General features: G+C 44.5%; 1 protein-coding gene and 1 long non-coding RNA gene across 6 annotated transcripts in view; one reads left to right on the top strand and one right to left on the bottom strand.

Annotated features, from left to right (window-relative positions):
* Positions 1–1,849: 1,849 nt before the first annotated feature.
* On the bottom strand, positions 1,850–3,290 carry LOC111771378 (uncharacterized). Its single transcript, XR_011434414.1, has 2 exons — positions 2,987–3,290; positions 1,850–2,701 (listed from the first exon to the last, which is right to left on the bottom strand). It is a non-coding gene; the product is annotated as an uncharacterized lncRNA (long non-coding RNA).
* A 256-nt stretch (positions 3,291–3,546) lies between these two features.
* The window catches only part of UST (uronyl 2-sulfotransferase), a 350,080-nt gene continuing 332,063 nt past the window's right edge, over positions 3,547–21,563 (top strand). For all 5 annotated transcript variants that reach the window (XM_023632884.2, XM_070256415.1, XM_070256413.1 and 2 more), the window contains exon 1: positions 3,547–4,038. In XM_023632884.2, the coding sequence (XP_023488652.1) occupies positions 3,792–4,038 (247 nt within the window). In that variant the 5' untranslated portion in view covers positions 3,547–3,791. The remainder of the gene's footprint in view (positions 4,039–21,563) is intronic.

The following is a 21,563-nucleotide window of genomic DNA, read 5'->3' as shown; positions in this document are numbered from 1 at the left end:
AGGCAGAGAGCATGCGTGGCTGTGAGGTCGGGTTTGGGTGGAACCAAGAGGCGAGGGCAGCGTCAGGCTGGCCTTGCTAGAAGCGAGGAGAGTCAAAATGAAACAGGAGGGAAGGCAGAGAGCGTGGGGCATAGACTGGTGGGGAAATGAGGGAGCGTCTGTCCTATTGCTTCCATTTTCTCAATAAAGTATGAGACCAGGTCATCAGCTGAGACTGAAGGGATGAAAGTAGAGGGTGGAGATGGGAGAAGAAGAGAAAGAGAAGTGTGAAATAGGCATTTTAGAGGGTGGGGTTGCTGGGCAGCAACGAGTGAGCATCCCTTTGAAATTTGTGCTATCTCAAAATGAAGCTGTTAGCAATGCTGTGTGTCTTTCTGCAATCCAGCCCAGTGGCACTGTTGGGTCTAGTTGGGTTTTGCCAGTCAAGTACTGTACCACCTAAAACAAAAAGAACAAGGGAATGAAAGTGTGTCTGCGAGACGGGGATCAGAACAATGGATCAGGAACCCAAACTGGATAAAGGAGGAGGTAAACACACGAGATGGCTGATGGATTAAGAAGTTGAGGGCTCTTGAAAAGACGGAAACATTGCTAGAGTATGGACACTTGAGAAGTGAAGCAGAAGTGATGATGATCCAAGGGTGGGATTGTTGAAAATGAGTGGCTCAGATGAGAGAGAGGAAAAGTCACGGGAGACAGAAAGAATGAAGAAGCTCAAGATATTGAATAGAGGGCAAGGTTTTAAACAAAGTATACTAAATTATAAGACTAATAATAAAATTTGTTCACAAATTCTCATAATTAGTAGATTCACTAACTGGTTGAATAAAGATACCATTCATCAGTGTAAATTCTTTAAACTAAGAAGTCTTTTTTTTTTTTTTTTTTTTTTTTTGCTGAGGAAGATTCGCCCTAAGCTAACATCTGTGCCAATCTTTCTTTACTTTATATATGGGTTGCTGCCACAGTATGGCTTGACGAGTGGAGTAGGTCCACACCCAGGATCTGAACCTGCAACCCGGGGCCACTAAAGTGGAGCATGCTGAACTTAACCACTAGGCCACAGGGCCAGCCTCAAAAAGTTTTTTTTTTTGATGAGACATTTACAGGACTTCAGAGAACAAAGTTGTACCCAAACATCTAAGTTTTGTTGGGTGAAAACACAAAGCATTTTTTTAAAATGTGAAACTTCTTTGTATCTTATTTTTTATTTTCCTTCTGTGAGTTTTTTAAGGCAGCTCCTCCACTAATGTACTCTTTTGAAAACTCCCTCTAAAATTTTTCATGTCAAAGTTTGTTTCTTCTAAGCTGGACCTTGCCCCCTTGTACTTTCCTCATAACTTTTGCACTGCTTTTTTTTAAAAAACTCATTCCCATATTTACTTATTTTTTCAAATGTTTATTTTCTTTCTTCCTGCTCCATCTCCCTGTTATAACCTCATTCCTGCTTAGATTCCTTTCCTTAGGAGAAAGAACTGGGAGGTTAACCAATGCATTCTGAGAGAGAAGTCTCTAGATCCCAGGCAGGCCTTGTGAGCACAGACAGGATCTCCCACACTACGTTACATCTAACGAAAAACATTCCGCTCACAGGGCCAAGCCTCCAGTACACGTCCCATTTGTCAAAGGTGGTCTCGGAAACATTAGGAAAATTGCTTTGCTCCGCCCTCTCCTAGCCGCTCTTCATTAACTCAAAAATTATTAATTGGGAGCCTATTCCGGGCTACTCAGTGCTGATTAAAGTAATTCACATTAATGGGCAGTGACGGATGGGCTTAATTCTCTCAGGAGCATTCATATTTCTAAAATGTGCATATTAATCCAACAAATTTCAGATCCACGCAATAAATGTGAAACAAACCATTAACACTCTATTTAGGATTTTCTGGGGCAGAACAAAGGGACTTTTCTTCTCTTGGGAAGCAGCCTTCCTCTACCAGAGAAGGCAGGCTAGGGCAACATAAAATTGGGAAGTAGAATTTGTGAGCATGCACGTGTGAGTGTGTGTGTGTGGATGTGTGACACCACCCACCCCATCTATAATTCTCCCCAGCTTAGGATCGATGTGTCTTCTTCATTGGTTTCAAATCAGAAACCAGAGATGCTCATGCATGGATTTTAGCTAAACCATATTATTCTTACATTGTAAGTTCTTAATCTCAGGAACCTATTTCCTAGTTTTCCGTAGAAAATTCTTCAGACACCCAACTTTATGAAGGTTTTCAGGAGTACAGTCACAGAAACATAGCTGTAGCTGACTCCCCATTCTTCCTTTCATCCTGTTGTCAGCTACCAGAACGTACAGAGCAAGTAGGGAGCCAGAGACGAGAGGCACCAGAAATTGAGGTTTCCTTCCTCAAGGTGGCCTGGGCTAAAAATAAGTTATAACTCATTCTCCAATCTTCATGAAAATTATGAGGGAAAGGGCCCGGGCTGGGTGATAATACCGTGCAGTGGTTTGTATAGTGGGCTTCAGGGTCAAAGAGATTTGAGTGGCTCCTAACCCGACTCCTGGTAGCTCCGTGACCTTGGGCAAGTCACTTGAGCCTCAGGTGGTACAGCCTGTGTATACACCAATGAATTATTCTTCCTGAGAGTGTGCTGGTGCGAGCAGCTCTTTCGCGCATCACCCATCCCGCCAGCGGATCTGTTCGATGCAGCCTTTCTGCCCGGAGGTCCTCTTTTAGGTCCAGAAGATTCTCTTGGAAAGAAGGGAGGCAGGGATGAAATGGGTATGAAAGGGCTCTTTCCCCTTCATTTCTGCTAGCAGAATGACCTCCTTGAGTCCGCTCTGGACCTCTCCCACCCCCTGCCTCTCCGGTCGCTACGTGGATGCGTAGCTGGACGGCCAGGGCCAGCAAGAAGAAAGCATCCTCTTCTGTTTCTCTTCCAGGGAGACGGGGCGAGGAGCGGTTGGTTTAATTATCACGTACACCGCTTGCTCTTAGACCATCTCAGCAAACTCTTGAAACCTATATCCAAGTACCTTTTATCGGCCTTTTGGAAGCAGCTTGGGATAGAGAAGGAGAATCAAGTTTCTGAAATGCAAAAAAAAAAAATAGAGTAAAAGAAGTCGTGCTCCTTCCTGCCGGTGACTGTTTACGAGAGGGAAGTCTGCGGGGCCCCCAAGAGGTCGCTGGTGGCGCAGGAACGGAGGCCAGACTGGAGAGAAAGGGGGAAGGAAAAAAACACCCAGAAACTTTCTTCCTTGTTGCGAATAATCGCCGCCCCTCTCCCCGCACTCCCCCCTCCCCGGGCAGAGGCAGTAACGTGACACCCGAGAGAAACCCGGAGACCCGGCGGAGAGCGGGAGGGAGGAGAGAGGAGAAGGAGGAAAACCCCTGTCAAGGAGGTGGAGCGAGGGGATGGTGTCCGCCTCCTGTTCCTCCCTGCCGTTTTTTAGAGGAGCCTGAACCGGGACAAAACACGCCGAGACCGACAGACACAAAGCCGGGGGGTCCACGCTGGCGCTGGAGGCGAGCCCCGGCGGCCGCGAGCGAGCCCGAGGCGCGGCGGGGCGCGGGGCGCGGGGGCGCTAGCGGGCGCGGGCCGGGCGCGGGCAGCGCCCCCGAGCCGGGGCCGGGCACCTCGGCCGCTCGGGCCGCGGCGGCGGGGACCATGCCGAGGAAAGTCTCCTGAGCCCGGCAACTTCGGCCCCTCCCCGCCCCCACCCGGCTGCCCTCCGCGCGGCCCTGCCCATGTGCCGCCGGCCGGCCCGGCTCTCCTCCTCGCAGGCGGATGGGTGACCTTTTCCTGGCACGGGCAGGCTGTGCGAGGCGGCGGAGCAGGCGATGAAGAAGAAGCAGCAGCATCCCGGCGGCGGCGCGGATCCCTGGCCCCATGGGGCCCCTCTGGGGGGCGCCCCTGCCGGCCTGGGCAGCTGGAAGCGCCGGGTCTCCCTGCTGCCTTTCCTGCGCTTCTCCCTCCGGGACTACGGTTTCTGCATGGCCACCCTGCTGGTCTTCTGCCTGGGCTCGCTCTTCTATCAGCTCAGCGGGGGACCCCCTCGCTTCCTGCTCGACCTGCGGCAGTATTTGGGTAAGGAAGGGAGGCAGGCGCGAGGGCGGCGCCGGCCGCGCGAAGTTGTGCGGGGGGAGAGGGGACGCGCCGGGGACTTCTGGTGCTCCCACCGCGCGCCGCCGCCCCGAGCCTCCCCAGGTGGGACGCCCCGGAGCATCGGGGCTGCGGCCGGGAGAGCCTGCTTCCTCCCGCGCGTCCGTCTGTCCGCACCGAGGCGGGGGCGCCGCTGGGTTGCCGAGCCGGGCAGGTACCCCGGGGCGGAGCACTGCATACCTTCCCCGCCTCCTCCACCCCATCGGGGGCGGAGTGCAGGCGTGTGTGTTTGTGCGTGTGTACAACTGCGTCTATTCAGGCCTGGCAGTGCGCGGCGAGGCGAGGGGAAGGGACAGCCCCCTCCAGGGCATTGTTAGTGACCATAGTCCTGTCCTGTCCAGCACTCCGTGTCGTGCACGAGGGGGCGGGGGGGATGTTAGCTTCTCTCCACGGAAGGTTCTGCCAATTCTGCCCCGCAAGACCCCTCCTGCCCGCCGGCCTGGGCGGCGCAGGGGTACTTTTCAGGCTGCGCGCTGTCCCTGAGCTGGCTTGTCCTCTGGCAGCCCCTGCACACCCCGCCGCCTGCACCCAGTGGAACGCGGGGAGCAGGCTGCCCCCGGGGTCTGCGGCTCTCCGAGGGCGCAGGTCAGCCTGGCCAGCCCCAACGATTCTCTGCGCTGTGTGTGTTTCAAGTCAGAACTTTTTGGGGGTGGTGTTCTTGGTTTATTTGGAGCGAGGCCCCCTGTTTTTAGTAGAGGTAAGGAAGAGGATGTGCGGAGAGAGAAAAGAGCGGTCCCGGAGAGAGGGCGTGACCCGCAGCTCCTTGGTCCCGGCTCGAGGAGCGAGCGGTGCCAGGGCCCGGGAGCGCGCGCCCAGGTCCCCGGTGCGATGCTGGCTCGCGCGCCCTGGCTAAGGGAGGATGCAGCTCTCTCGCCAGTCTGTGGGCAGAATAGGTCTTGCAGGGGCACCGGGAGAGGTTGGGATCGCTCCAGCTTCTTTCAAACGTCCGAGGTGATAAACCTGAGCCGCCCAGCAGACATCCTGCATCTGCAGGACCGGAGCGGGCGCGCGAAGGGAGCCTTGAAGCGCGGAAACCAGAATAGACTACTAAATGCCTCCGGCCGGCTGGAGGCTGCCAGGCTCACCCACGAAAGTCCCTTCTGTCGCAGAAGCCACAGGTCTGGAGAGCAGACCGTTTTCGAAGAAAAAAACCACTTCAGCAAAGCGACAAATGTGTTAGAGCCTTTTGAAATGTGAAAGCAGATAAAATAATGCTTTTTCCATGGAGAGAAGCTCAGAGGTTAAAAGTGACAGTTCTGTTTCAGTAGAAACTTTGGGAACTCTGGTTTTGTAAGATGCTTTAGGGAAAATTAAAGGAAAATATTGCCCAAGTAGATTTGCAAAGTACAGTCCTTGGCATCTGGCTTCTTAGAGGATTTGGGGTAATATGCACTTTTATTAGGGAGTCAAATCTCTTCTTTCCCTGAGTTCTGTATTTTGGAGTCTCATAGCTTCATAGGCTCTCAGACACCTGCTCCTGCCACAAAGGTGCCTATTTTTACCACCACCACCAATTCCTGTTAACTGGCATAGGGAGGTAAGTGGTGTGGAAGCTCAGCGGTCTTTCTCCGTAATATCTGATAGTGAATTCTTTGTTGAAGCTCCTTTTAAGCAAAAATGGAGGCCAGTGGTGTAGGGAAAATACAGCCAATGGGAATGAAGACATGAAATTCAGTGTCTCCAAGAGCACTTGGCTTCGTAGGGCACCCAAACTTCATGGTTCTCAGCTTTTTCATGGGTAAAATTAGAGGCTGGACTAGATTGTCTCTGAGCCTCCACTCAGCTCTTAAAACATTGTGGTCCCGATTCCCTTCTTGGGGACCTGAAAACCTGGGAGGAGGAGAGAGCAAAGGCACTACTGAGGATAAAATCAAGAAACTCCCACATCTATCATGTTAATCTTTTGGAAATTCAGTCAAATACACGTGGTATACAGAATGTAGTGCTTTCAGTATCTATTTCAAAAAACGAGGGCTGCTATGTTCTACTTGGCAGAAGAGTGAATTCACAGCCTTTGCTCAAGGAATGGAGAAGAGCGGAAGGACTGAACATGGCTCCTGAGCGTAATTCATCATTGAGTTTCTGACCAACATGATGGGTTAAAAAAATGACATCATGTGAACTGAAAATAGGATGCCCTTGGCCAAATTTGTTCCCTGTTGTTTTGTTACATAAATATAATGATGTTCAGGAAAAGTGGGCTTGTGGTCTCCAGGAGGGTCTAAAATACACCCTTAATAATTTAAGGCCAAGGTATGTGCAGAATTGGTTTCCCCTTGTTCCCTCTATTCTATTTTTTGGTGTCTGTCAAAACAAAATGTGTGGTTAGTAAGCACATCCTCTCAGTTTCCCTAGTTAGCCAATTTTGGAGGGAAGTATTTTTCTTAAATGTAAGTTCATATAAAGTTGAAACTTCCCAAATCAAAATAATATTTATAGCAAACATTTTTCTTGACAGGATATTGTTTTCATATACTTGTATAATATTATAGATCTGACACACAGTAGCTGCTCGATAAATATTGTTGAAGTAATGACTGAACCAATTGTATCAAATAGCTGGTGTGCTATTTAACATATTGAATATTCTCACAGGAAAGCCAAGAGATATGACCATTCACAGTACAAGCTAACACTTGTTGTGCATGTACCAGTCAGTGCACATGCAGAACGAAATTGTATGCAAATAGCAATATTATAGGTAGGTTCCATTGCTATTCCCATTTTTGATATGGGAGAAATGAGGGCAAAGAGGTTTGCGGACTTGCTGATGGACACACAGGAAGTGAGGCAAGACTTGAACCCAAATCTGTGTGATTCAGGTCCCCATTGCATCGCACCGTGAGCCGTTTAAGAGAGAAAATGGACAGACAGCCAAGACGCAAGTGGGAATCTAAAGTGCTGATTGGCTAAAAATGACCGTCTTTATTTCCATAATTTCACTTTCCTTTTCTTGATACTTTTCCTCTGAGTATCTCGAGGGGCCAGCGGAGAAGGGAGATGATTCAAGCAGCTGGGCTGCTCTTCACTCCACCGTCCTTTATCTGTCTCCCCCATCTGTTTCCACAGACAAGGGAACCTGACCCCCCAGAACCCCCAGAGCCATACAATGGGAGGTGATGTGAACTGGAATCTTAAATTCCTGATCTTTCTTTCATTTTTTAGTAATTGTTCTTTGTCTGGGCTAGTAGTTCTTAATGTGTGGTCCGTGGACCTGCAGCTTCAGCATCACCTGGAAACTTGCTACAAATGCACATTCTCAGGTCTCATCCCAGACCTGCTGAATGAAAGCTTCTGGGTGTGGGACCCAGCAATCTGTGTGTTAGCAAATCGTCCAGGTGATTCTCATGCAGGCTAAAGTTCGAGAACCATCGTTCTAGAGCAAATCATTGCTTTCAGGAAGCTTCCTGCGTATTTGAGAGAAAGAGGGGGGATGAGAGAGAGAAGAGATTTATAAAGTATTTTGAAGGTGATGTACATGGTTTCATTTTTTTAATTTCAACTTTTAAAAATGCATCTGCTTTACTGCTTAAGCCCCATTATTTCAAGGGAAAGACCAGCCAACAGCTGCAGCCCCAGCTGGCTTTAGACGTTCTGGGATTAGGAGATGCATGGAATGGGGTGAATCGGGACAGCCAGAAAGAGTAGTGTGAAGGAGGAAGGGTAAAGGGAGTCAATAATGATGCTTCTCTTCCCACGGGAGCTGGTTCAAACAGTTCCTTCTTTCTAGTCAGTTCGGGGAAGGGCAAAGTCTCCTTAAAGATACTTTCTGCTGTAACAAATTTGAAAAAAAAAGGACAGTAAGTCAGGAGGAGGAGAATTTTGTGCGGATAACTGTTGTCTTGATCTTTTTCCTCCTTGAAATGGGTGGAGGGAGGAGAAGACAAAGATAGAATGGGGTAAATAGATGAATATAGCAAATTTCTGTACTTAAATTTGGAGACCTCAGTCTTTCCAAATCAGTGAAATTATTCTTTTTTTTTTTTTTTTGCAGTGGCTTTCAGACTTCCGTTTGTATGGAAAACAAACAAAAATCAAATAAAATCTCCCCCCAAAATTAGGTTATGATGCGGCCTCTGCCAGTAGCCTCGTTGCTTGTGAGCTGTGGAAATATCAAAAGCTTGGAATAACACTCGTTACACTGATGTAAACGGAATAAGCCAGATGGCCTACTACCGATCTTATACAACTGGCAAACTCTAATGATTTATCATCAAATCCTGGATATGCGACTTAGCGTTTATGGGAACTAAATTCGTTGGATTAATCTCAAGTTGATATCTCTTCCTTTCTATTTTTAATTTATACAACTTTAAATGGAGATATACTCCTTTACTTTTCAGAATTGCCAGTCTTTATATGTGTTATATATGAGCATGGCAATTTTGACTCAAAAAAATGAGAGAGAAAAGGATATAACTTTATTGAATTTGAAATTCTCCATGTTTAAATGAATTTAAAGGAAAATGTGAAAATAGAAGTTCAGGTCTGTTAGAAAATAATTTCTCTAAACCTTAAAAGCCAAATTTAATTTTTCTTCTGTATGTCACGTGGGGTTTAAATATAGTACTCCAGGCCGCAGACAGCAATCTAGGAAATGAATGCATAAAATATGATGTTATCAATAGAAATTGTTGACATAAAAAGAAAATGATATTCTTGTTCAGAGCTGCAAATTTATCTTATAGGGTTGGTTGAGGACACAGTAAGGAGCACTGTGTTAGAAGAAGGAGAGAAAATGGAATTCCATTATGGCAGACTTCTGTAAACACAGCATGAAGGGTGAAAAGCATCCTGTCTTGTAAACTGTTCTTAATGTAGACTCGTCTCAGTATGAATTGTTTAAAAATACATATAAATATGTATTATCTGGATACTGTCTTTCTTCAAATTCCCTGTCATCTATCCAGCTTTAAAACACTAGTTGGTTTTGTATTTGAGAGGTCAAGCTTTTGGAGCCCCCAAAGAAATAGTGTCTTTTGCTTCCCCAGAGGGAAGCTGCAGGAGCAGAAACTGTAGCTTGCCCTGCAGCTGTACTGAAGGGTATCAGTGATGGACAATGAAAAGCCATCTTATTTGCAACACTGCAGCTGCTAGAATTATTAGGAGTTATCACTTGCCTTTTTTTTTTTTTGGAAAGAAGACTTGACCACAAATAAATTTTGTCTTACCTGTATTTATTTTTGTTACAGAAACTCAACTTTAAGCAAGCAGTGATCTACATAAACCCTTTTATTTATCACAAATAGGGACAGAAACACTAACATTTCACCAAAAATTCTTATTTGCAAAAGTCAAAAGAATGTAGCAACTATTGTGCAAGCAAATTCAAGATGAAGCGTATTTCAGTATATGCTATTAATTCTTCAAACAGCTTTGTTGAGATATTCTCAAACCATACAATTCACTCATCTGAAGTTTTTAAGAGTTTAATGGTTTTCAATAGTTTTTAGTATATTCATAGATAAGCGAACTACTGCTGTAATCAGTTTCAGAACATTTTCAACACCACAAAGAGAAACCTTGTACTCTTTAGCTATCACCCCACTATTCCTCCATCTGCCCAGCCCTAAACAACCACTAATCTACTTTCTGTCTCTATGGATTTTCCTATTCTGGACATTTCATAGAAATGAAGTCATATAATACGTGGTCTTTTGTGATTGACTTCTTTCACTTAGCATCTTGTTTTCAAGGTTCATTCATGTTGTAGCATGTGTCCATACTTCATTCCTTTTTATAGCTGAGAAATATTCCATTGTATGGATACACCACATTTCATTTATCCATTCACCCATTGATCAACATTTGGGTTGTTTCTATCTTTTGGCTATCGTGCATAGTGCTGCTATGAACACTTATATGCGAGTTTTTGTTTGAACAGCTATTTTCTGTTCTTTTGGGTATATACCTAGGAGTGGATTGCCAGGTCATATGGTAATTCTATGTTTAAGGTATTGAGGAACTGTGAAGCTGTGTTGCACAGCGCCTGCACCATTGTGCATCCCTACCAGCAATGTGCGACAGTTCCATTTTCTCTACATCCTCACCAACACTTGTCATTCCCATTATTTTGATTATAGCCATCCTCATGGGTGTGAAGTGGTATCTTACTGTGCTTTGATTTGCATTTCCCTAATGATTAATGATGTTGAGCATTTTTTCATGTGCTAATTGACCATTTGTATATCTTCTTTGGAAAAATGTCTATTCATATCCTTTGCCCATTTTTGAATTGGATTGCCTTTTTGTTTTTGAGTTTTAAGTGTTCTTTATATATTCTGGATATGAGAACCTTATCAGATATACTATTTTGCTATTTATTTTGAAGTTTCAAAAGATGATGCTGACTGACACACAATACTTTTATGTATTGTTCTCTGTATCATAAGTGTGCACCTTCTCAAGGAGCAAGAAATTCATTTTATGCTTTAGCCACTTTTGAAGTGCTAAGTACAGTGTCTGGGTATATAGTAAACGTAAATAAATTCCTGACGATTGATTGAAAACAAGGTCCTCTTCCAAAGAATCTTGGGGGTCTTGTTTTACACCTTTGGATTACTTTGAATAGTAGATACTTTGTCTGCGTCTGGCTCTAACATATGAACATTCATGGATAGCTAGCGCTTATAAATTTTACAGATGTCACAAAGATTACTGTGACTTGCATGTGGAATTTAAGCATAGCCAATTTTGAACAGCAGATTATAATGCAAGGGATGTGAATCTTTTGTCTTTATGTTTAGTCACTAGAATGGAGCTGATGAACTGGGCAGGGGAAAACGTTTGAGTACATTGTGTTCCTTCTACAATGTATGACAAGGCTACCAAGGAAATCTTGAGTGTTCTCATAGAATTGGAATTCATATGCAATTCCTTTTTTATTCACATTGTGGAATAATATACAGGACAAATATGTAGGACCAATATTTCCTATATATGTTTCTCTTTGGCAAAACAACAGGAATTTTAGGAAGAAATAATAATTGTTTTTCCAAAAGTGTTAGAAATTTTTAGTAAGTTTTAAAAATATATATTATCAAAATAAGAAGCTTTAACGTAGGTACAGTCAATTCTATGCTGCCTGGTAGTGCCTCAATTTGAGTAATTTGTAACACTCTCATATTAAAAATTCCCAGGGAGGCAGATAGCTGTTCAGTGTTGAGCATGTGCTGTCCCCCTTTATCTGTCTCAGGTTTTACAATGAGTTGTCTGTAATTTCCCAAAGACAGCTACCAGCTCATTTTTCTTGTCTTGCTGCCTGCCTTTGCTTCTGTTATTACCTCTGTGCTGATGGTTTAGGAGGCTCAAATTCCCATGATGGTCTCTGAACTCCTCTAGTATTCATTTCACGATCACTTCTGAAGTTTTCACATTCTCCCTTTGCATTGTGATCATTTCTGGGCAAGCTCCTCAAAAGCAGGAAGCTTAGTCAGCACTTTCCATCTCCACTCTGACACCCTTCTTGGACGCTCTGCACAGGCCCCCAGGGAGTCTCTGTTGATTCAGTATATTTGCTCAGCAGACTGTTCTCCGCTAGGGTGCCATATCCTGCTTCGTTTGGTCTCTATGTGAAGCAGAGAATGTGCGAAGGGATGCCAGGAACGACTCAGGCTCAGCTGATGTCTACACCCATCTCCTCCTGGCTATTTGAAGCACGTGCTCCAGGCAACGATATTGAAACCACAGTGACATATAGTTCTATAAACATTTCCTTCTGTGCAGGGTGATAATTGTCCACCTCTTATCTGTGGGGATTTGGAATTACATTTATAGAACTCTCCCTGTAACTAAAAATACCTGAGGTCAAGCTAGAGACTTGGCTGCGTACAACTAGAAGGCAAACTTCTCGTTTCTTGTCATTTTCCTGAACCCCAGACCAGTTGTTTTGGGAGTTTGCAGAATAGCAATTTATTTCTCTCTCTAGGGCAGTATCTTCCTTAGGTAGCAATTTGTGTTAAATTAGCTAGTACATTTCAAGGGTGACTTTGAGTCTCAAAGGAGATGAGACCATACATAAGATGATGTGGTTTTTGAAACAGTGACTGAACAGATTTTAACCTAGAACCACAAAATGATAGACTATAAAAGTAGGGCTCAATGCAGGAACCCATTGACTCTGGTTTGGTGAAAGATACTGAAATCTTAAGTCAGGTCTTCGATTAAGTAATTCTTCGTTCATTTGTTGATAGACGATTTAAATAATCATTTGCGTTTATTTAACTGGACTGCATTTCTGGAAACACCATCGATTTTTTTCTAGTCACTGAGTATGACTTTCACAGTCTTGATGAGAATCAAAATGAGAGTATTCCGAAACGTGTAAATTTTTTTGTTCAGTCAGTTCAATCAGCAAATATTCATTAAAGGCCTTGTGTGGGCCAGGAGCATCAGACATTAGGAAGAATATGGTTTTAGAGTAGACACTTGGGTGTGAATCACTGTGCTACCACTTCTTAGCTGGAGTCCTTGGGCAATTTTCTTAACTTCTCTGAACCTCAGGTGTTTCGATCTACAGGATGGGATTAATAATTGCTGTTTTCTAGGGGACTTCTCTCACCCAAGGCTCGGCACCTGAATTCAACAAATGTCAATTTTCTCGCCTTATTTGTTTCTCTCAGACTCCCTTTTCTTCTGGCACACATACACGTGTCTACATGCACGCACATGCTTGTGCACACACTTATACAAACATAGGTACTAGTGGAAATTCACTCATGGCTTGGCTTCCATTTGAAAGAACCATTCTAACCAAGAAATTTGAAGTTACTAACCTAGTGTTTTTGTGGCTAATCCTGTCTCCCTCACCCTCAGATTGGCGAGGGTTCTTCACCAGCTGACAAGCTCTAGTCACTTGCCCCGTAAATTACACACACAAACCTTCCTGCTTCCGATCCTGTCTTCTGCTTCCTGGAAACAGTCTTTACAGACTTTGCACATTCTTTGCACAGCCTCCTCTCCTCTGTTTTGAATTTATCCACATTTTTTTTCCCTGCATTCACAAAATAAAAATAGTTGTGCAGAGGGAGTATGGTGCAGCTTCCCTTCTGGGATCTGGCTGTTCTAGGACAGAACTCGAGATCGTAAATCATGTCCTTTCAAACACTCACAATGCCAGGCACACACTGTGACTGCTCCAGGAACTTCTCCCACTTATGGTGGAACTACCAAGCCCACTAGTATGGCCACTTTCTTTTCTGTGGTTCCCACTTCCCTTCCATCGGAAGTCAGGGCAAGAACAGTGAACCAGAGTCGCGGATCGTGTCTTTGCCAGCAGGCTGGTGAGCTTGCTTCTATTTTCCATTCTCTGCTTCTTCATGTTGCCTTGACCTACCCAGCCTCCAATGGGTGTCGGGACAAGTGAGAGCCATAAGGCCGTTACCATCCGGGATAGCTGGTCACCCAATTTCTTGAGAAGGGGAAAGCAAGTGTGATTTTACATATTTAATAGAAAGTTAAATTTTGTCTAGGAAAACCGTGACCTTGCAATTCCAGTGCAGAGCTTCCTGCGTTGATGTGAGGCTGTTTGACGTGAGGACCTTCCCAGTGGATGAGCAGAACTGTCAGGCAAAGCTGTGCAGGTTGATGGAAGGAAGGGGCACTGGCCCTGAGCCTGGAATGGGTCCCCAAATAGCTCAGTGGCCAGTGCTAAGTCACAGGAACCTCCTGGATTAAGTTTCTTCACTTCTGAAAGGAAGAAGTCTGATGAAGTCCGTGATTCCCAATTGTTTTACTTTCCGAGGACCCCATCAGCAGCAGTGCTCCCCTATGGCCTTGATGGTCCTGCTGGGAATATGTCCCAGTGGCCAGGAGAGGGAGAATGGGAGTGGCTTTGGGGTTCTTTAAGGAAGTTCTCTAGGTGATTTTTCTATGCAGCCCCAGGGGATGGTGCCTCTTTTCTCTTTAGAACCCCAGAATTAGGTGCTTTCTAAGATCCTGTCTGCTGTTCAACTCATGTGTTCAAAAAGATAAGAAGCCATTTAACTGGAGCAACTGAAAATATAAGGCTGTTTCCTTTGGAGCCAAATGCTTATTGATAAGATTGCAGGAGTTGAGTGACTAGGCAAGTAGAACATGCATAAACATTTTAGGCTGTCCTTTTCAAAGTCTTAATCATAGTGTTTTTTTTTTTTTTGCTTTGTTTTGTTTTATTTTTTGGTGTTAATTAAAATTGGCAGCACTTTCCCAATGTCACCGGTTTGCTTCAGCCTCTCTGGGCAATAAGGGGAGAATCTTGATCCAGAAAATATGGGAGGCAGAATGTCCCTAGGAAGGGAGAGAGAGAGAAAGAGAGAGAGAGAGGAAACAGTGTAAGACATGGCTTTCCAGAATTCAAAGTCTAACACTGTGATAGGAAGAAAGAAGGAAAACAAGTAGGGAGAAAAGATTCTCACAACCTCTGCCCAGCTGCCTGGCGCTGGTCCTCCCTTCCGTGTGGACAGCTCCAACGGCTGAGAGAGGGTTTTACGGTGTGGCGAGCTACTTCCTTGTAGCTTCCTTCTACTTCTGCTAGTTCTTCCGGCAGCGACATAGAATAGTCTATTGGACTTCATTGTCTTTCAAAGAATTGAAGATATCAAGGTGACCGGCGTGCCTCCACCTCCCCACATTCACGTGCGCGTAAATCCTGTCTAGACAAATAGGTCTATCTGCCAGTAGTTCCTCATCTGAGGTCCCTTTGAGACACAGAAAGCAAAACAATAAAAGAAGAAATCGACATTCAAGGGAAACCTTCTGAACAATGACACCCCATAAACAAAGCCAAGAGACCCAGATTGGGGACAGATGTTTCTCTAGGAAATGGGATTAATATGCATATATATAAAAGATCAATAAATCAATGAGCAAAAGAAAATTCATGAGATAAATGGGCAAAGAATATGAGCAAGCGCTTCAGACAGGAGGAATCCCAACCAATAAGCAAATGAAAAGAGGAAGTGATTTTCAATCCCTGATGCATCTTAATCACTTTCCTCTGTATATATGGCCCTTCACGGGCCTGTAGAACTGAGGAATTTTCCATTCCCTCAGTTTGTGAGCCTACTTTGGGAGGAGAGTCACCAGCAGAAGGGACTGTCTTCTGAACTCTCTTCTGTTGAGAATGGCTGTGCCACATCCACCGTTGTTCTGTGGTGATGACAGGTGACTGGAGCCAGGGTGGCTCCCTGGAGTCCTGTCTCTGGTCCTGAATTCAAAAGTCTTGCAAAGTTCTCGGAGCCACATTTGTACTGGATGGTCTGCCCACTGAGATGCCCTTCTCGACACTCAGAACCACAGCCAGCAAGCCTTGCACTGTTCACAGCAAATAGCACTGTGCATTCTGTTCTGCTCTGCTTCCCTGCATCTCCGAGGCTTTGCTGAGTCTGTAAGGAACAGAGGACAGAAGGAACTGACGTGGTGCTTAGAATGCGGCATCTTGCCTGGAAGTATTTTCTCAATATCCGAGAAAACAGTGGAACTGACTCATCTGGTTAGAGTTTTGCAGAAATGTGATTGCAGATTTCTTGCGATTTCATTCTGCTTTAGTGTCAGAATTCATCCGACGACGTGCCAAAAAATGTGTGTAAAATCACATACAGATTTAGACACTTCGAGAGGAAGTTATTTTTACCACAGTGGGGAAGAAAACAGCAAGTGACGGTTGGCAGCGAAGCCAAGGCAGGGCTGAGGACAGAGGTGAGGTCGAGGGCTCTGAGCAGCTCGGGCTCAGGCACGCTCCCATCTCCAGTCTTGCCAGGCTGGCCTGGGTGTTGTGGTGTGGTCGCCTCTTAGCCGGTCGAGTGAGGAGTTCCTGTGTGGAACACCTGCCCAGAGGAGAAGAATGTTGACATCACCTCTGAGTAGGATGCCACCGTGGGGTTAACACTGGTTACTCCTGAAAGTGTGTCGTGTGCTCTCCAGAGCCATTCCATCGCAGCCACTCTCTAACTAGGACAGGGAGGTGAAAATGGAGGCAAGGATTCCGGAAAGCTACATGAATATGAAACCAAATGGCGCAGTGTCTTCATTTTGCTTTAGCAGATGACAGGACTGAGGGCGAATTATTTTCTTTGCTCATGCTTTTCCCAACTCAAAAGGCTGCTCTTGTTTGCTTGCCCAGCGGAGATCCAAGACCTTACGGAGTCTGAAATGTTTGTGGTTTTGTTCTTCTGGTCATGCTGTGAGATGAAGAGGTTCCCAGAAATTAAAGGGAGGGTGACAGAAATATTTGTTAGCATCCATCACCTCTATTTTTTTATTGCCCTTTTCACCGGGGCAAAGGAAATCTACAGCTCCCACTTAGTGATAATATTTTGAGTCTCCTATGTCTGTAGCTTGATGGTGAACTTTTCAAACGCACTTGAACAGTACTTTATTCAGCATTCTCACGTCTTGCTCTTCTGTTCCTTGTGGCTGGGGAGAGGTGTGCAAGTCCTTTGTGCCTGCATCTTGAGATGTATGCAGTTACGATGGTGCCAATCTGTTTCTGACCGAACTCTGGCATAGAGTGTGTAGGGGTGCTGTTAGCTGTGCTCCCTAGCTTGGGAGGGAGAACCTACTAGAACATACTTTGGTGACCGGGCAGGTTTCTATTTTTGTGTTTCATTTCTTTTATGGCATAATGCATTGCTGTTTCAAAATATACCCCCCTTTGACCAGACTTTTTCTGGCCACCTTGTCGGAATGATAGGTGACTTTCTGTTAATTTCAGAGTAAGTCTTGCCCACAAGGCTTATACTTCATTGAAGTTTCCCATCCAGGAGACCTAAAGGATGAGAGAACATGTGTTTTCCTATTGCTTTCATATGCCCATCCTCCTTCACATTTGGCTTGGCAATCATCCTCTCTGTCATCTCTTCCCTCTATTCAGATTCATTCCTTCAACAAACGTTCATCAAACTCCAGTTAAGTGCTGGGTGCTGGAGATGGTGTGACTAAAATAACACTGCACTGGGGGACCGCGTTCTACCTGAGGGGCAGAGAAGGTCTTGGGATAAATGTAAGGAGGGAGGAACAGGGGCTGTGGGGGGCCACAGGAAGAGAGGAGAAGCAAGGATTAGTTGTGCCTGGCTCTGGTTAGGCTGATGATCTCTTTGGTTAAGGCCCCGTTTAGGCCAGTATATCAGGGATTCTGAGGTCTGGCTGCACAATAGAATTACCTGGACAGCTTTGGAAATACTGATGTTCATTCACCTAGTCAGGGTCGAGGCTGGAGCATCTGTGTTTGTTAAAAGCTCCCTATGTCGTTCTAAAACGCAACCAAGGCAGAGAAGCTCTTTTAGTAGACACACGGCCATGCCATTTTGTGTGAGCATGAAGTTCTCTTCTGTAGTCCTTTAGGGATGCTTAATTTAATCTAATCTTTCATCTTTTATTTGGCTGTGATTTATAACACTGCAGCTTTCAGCTTCTCTTATACTACCTCTTCTGAAATTTTAATGTACATTCAAATCATCTGGCAATTTGTTAAACTGTAGCTTCGGTGCAGTAGGTCCCAGATGGGGCCTGGAATTCTGCATTTCCAACAAGCTTCCAGGTGTTACCAGTGTTCCAGTTGGAAGACCCTCCTTTGAGTAGCAAGGATCTACACTGTAGCATTTCTAGGAAGTAATTAACGCTCTTGTAAACAGACAATGAGTCAGGATTCAGCGTGGCCAGTTAAAGATCTGTGCTAGTAAACGTTTTATAAATTTCTTTTTAATTGAATTTTTATTAATCAGTTTGTTTGAATTTAAGAATATTAGATTTTTTTTAAGTGAGAATCACACACTTGCATGGTTCAAATTTAAAATGCCTGTTTTTGTTTTTAATTAATTTCTGCAAACCACAGTACTGAAATACAGGCTGTTTGGTGATTTGAGAGCATACAGATTTGGACCTAATGTCAAGTTCATTAATCAACGTAGGGAGTAAAACAATTGGTCTTGCGTATGAAGTTTCTTCAAATAGTTGTTGCAGATTCTTGCACTGTTTTAAATTTTGGCCTTTGGCGTAGTATTGGAATTCCTTGCCAAGTGTCCCTATTACCCAAATACTCCGGATAAAGTTTTTTTTTATGGCCAGAGCAAATAATTGGATGCAAATCATTAGAATGATTTGGCTTGATGCTTTAAAAACACAATTTTAAGAAATAATTAAAACTCGAAATACATGCCCATTATAGAAAACCGGAAAAGAGAGAAAAAGCACAAAGAAGAAAATAAGAAGCCTATTAATTCCTTTGCTCACAACAGCTTTGGTTGGTCACACCCTATCTCTACTCTGCGGTATCGCAAATGTCATTGCACATCTTTACGCCTTTTTCTACGACGTTGGTTTTCGTGGTGACAGAGTAGCTTGTGAACGTTCAGTGATTCCTTTGGAAGGCCTTTTCGATATTCAGCCTATTTCTAGTTTTTCACGATTCTAGGTAAAGCTGTGATGAACCTTGTTAAATTTCTGCATACTTCTCTGCTTCCCTGGGATAAATTCCTAGACTTGGAATTGCTGGGTTAGAGTGGGTACTCAATTTTAAATTGCTTTTAGTACAAATTGCCATATTTTTGGGTGTAATTCACCAGTAGTCTGTAAACTCTTCAGCTCCCACCCTTCTGAGCACTGGATATAATCTTAGAAAGCCCTTCACCTGCTCCATTGGTGAAAATGATATTCTTACACTTGGATTTGCCTTTGTTTGAATATTAGTGAAATTGAACAATTTGACTATGTTTCTAAGACATCTTTCTTCTTTGGGGAGTTATAGTTTTATACTTTCTGATTTTTTCCCTCTCGATGGGTTTTTCTTTTTCCCTATCAATTGTAAGAATTCTTTAGAGATGAAGAGTACTAGCCCTTCATATGTGTAAATAATATTCTGGTTTTTTATTGCCCTTTAGTATTTTAAATCAGTATCTTTTATTTTTTCTGTACACTAATTAACTTTTTTCCATTAATTATTTCTTTGGGGGGGTTTTATGCTTAGAAAGGCCTTAAATCCTGACATCTATACATAATCGTCTCTCTATTTTCTTCTAGTTTCTTTGTTGTTTCACTTTTTCTTTTACTTTTTGAATCTTTCTAGCATTTATTTTGGGGTACATTAACTCAATGATTTTGCAAGTCTAGCTGGAGACAAAGTCATCATCCTTGAATGATGTCATTCTTTAACAGTAAATTCCGTTTTCAAACATTGAAATGGATTGATTTGAGTTTAACTCTTTTTAGAGGATTTGAAACCCCTTTGCCATTTCACCCTAAACTTTTGCGGGTGGGTGGGCTTCTCAGGCCCATCTGGTACCTGGCCGTCGTAGTAGCATCTTCTCCTTCCTCGGCCTCTCCCAGCTGAGCCTCTCAACGCGGTCCGCCCGGTGTCGGTTCCCCGGTCACTCCCGCCGCCGCCCCTCCCGGTCCTGCCGCCCTTGTTCCTGGAGAGAACTTTGACATTTCAGCGCCCTGTGTAGTCCCTCCCACGCAGCCCAGGCAGACAGCCCCTCTCCTCGCCTGCCCTGCCTGAGTTGCCTGAGTGCAGGACTGGGCAAGTTAGCAGGTCTCAGCCTCTTGATTCCTACAGGGTCTGGAGCCCAAAATGAGCTCCCGACAGCCAGATGGACTCTTCCATTTGGCTGGAAACCTTAGCTGGGGGTGACGAGTGAGCTCCTTCGCGACGGTCTGGCTCCACCAACCCTCGGTCCTTTGCGTGGTAATGGGACAGCACTCATTTGAACACTGACTATTTTTATAAGCAGCTGGATGATAATAAGTTGCTTGGTTCCTGTGGGTTGTTCTTCTTTTTAATGTTTATAAAACTCAAGGGACCACAATTTGAAAACATGGATATTTAAAGGCCAGCCATATGGCCTAGTAGAGCTGCATTTTCTTTTTAGGAAATTAACGTTTGTTCTGTGAATTTGCCTTTCACGGGATGTTTAATGTTACAAGAGGCCGTGTAGTGTAACGAGCATTGGGCTTCCAGTGAGAAGTCCTCTGTTTGAGCCCTGGCATTGCCACCCTGCAGCTGTGTGACCTTGGGTAATTCACTTAACCTCTCTGAGTCCCTGTTGGAACGTTAGAGGGACTCTTTCTGTTCTAGAACAACCACCACCAGATTATAAAGAGAATGTTAGCTGATACTCTGTTGCCTGGAGTACTGTGAAAATTTGCATTTATAATATTTGCTAATGCACGTCTTCATTTTAATTACCCATGCAGAAGCCTAACCAGAGCAGGTGGCACTTCAGGGTGTAGGAGCCAGAGGGATGTTACTTACTGTGGGGGGGGGGTGTTGTCAACAAATAAACAAGTAAACAAATAAACCCATCAGAATTCTGCCTCTAGGCATTCACAAAGAGTCGTTATTTGTTGTGTGTATTCCTGCCCTTTCCGTCACTTATGGTTTTATGTAGAAGAAACTCCTAAGATGATATAAATTAAATTTTACCCTATTGGCTGTTTTAACTCTTTCCCTATTGTCCTAAAAGACGAAATAAAGATTTTGTGTATGTCCTAAGGACTCTGGCTATTTCACTTTAAGTTGGGAAGAATAGTTTGATGATTAAAACTTCTAAAGTATTTACCTGGTGATCATTTGATAAGATTTTAATTTTCTTCAATACTTTTTTTCAAAATTGAGCATGCCAAAGACACAAAGGTTCTCGCAAGAGCTAGTCTAGTATCTGATACGGATGTATAAATTCATTTTCATGCATATATGTGAAGTAGTAGAGATTCATCCACATGTCTTGGGGAGCACAGGGGAGGGAAAAAATTGGAGAGTACAAGAGGGCTTCATGGAAGAGGTGACAGTTGAGCTGGGTGTTGAAGCGTAAATAGGAGTTTGCTGGGAGAGCTATGGGAAAAGGGCATTCTAAGCAGAAGGCACAGCACTTGCAAAGGCAAGCCAGCGGGGGAAATCGTGGCACCCTTGGGTACACCAAGCAGTATAGGGTGGCCAGCGAGAGACTGTGGCGGGAGGAAGGAGGGAGGGGGTCGATGCAAGGGAGGCTCCTGCGTAAAAGGGTGGGTTGTGAAGAAACTTGTATATCACACTAACTGGCATGCAGTGGGAAACCACTGAACATTTTTAGACCGTGGAGTGACAGCAAGTTTGTTATTCATGAAGATAACTCTGGAAACAGCCATGGAAGAGCCTAAGCAGGTGTCTGAAATGGTCCTCAGGTTTGAATAGCACCTTAAAGGTCATACCGTACTTGCACACGTGTTATCACACTTGCTGCTTTATCTCTTTCGTGATGGGTGTTCAGCTCATTTGCAGATGAGCAATCTGAGTCCAGAGATGTCTGACGGGTTCCGAGTTGCTCGGCTGGTGGGGGGCGGAGATGACTTCTCCATCCAGTCCCCATCTTGTCAGGCCTCAATCATCGTTTCCTTTCACCTTGTGCCATATGGAAGCAGATTTCAACAAAAGCCCCGGAATATTTTTCTAATTCTTTTAACGAGAACTTTCAAAGTAGTTTTAATCTTGATAAAGAAAG

The sequence above is a fragment of the Equus caballus genome, chromosome 31 (assembly GCF_041296265.1).
Source record: "Equus caballus isolate H_3958 breed thoroughbred chromosome 31, TB-T2T, whole genome shotgun sequence".
Taxonomy (NCBI): domain Eukaryota; kingdom Metazoa; phylum Chordata; class Mammalia; order Perissodactyla; family Equidae; genus Equus; species Equus caballus.
The sequence above is the reverse complement of the archived record's forward strand: the minus strand, read 5'-3'. Positions and strand labels throughout refer to the sequence as shown.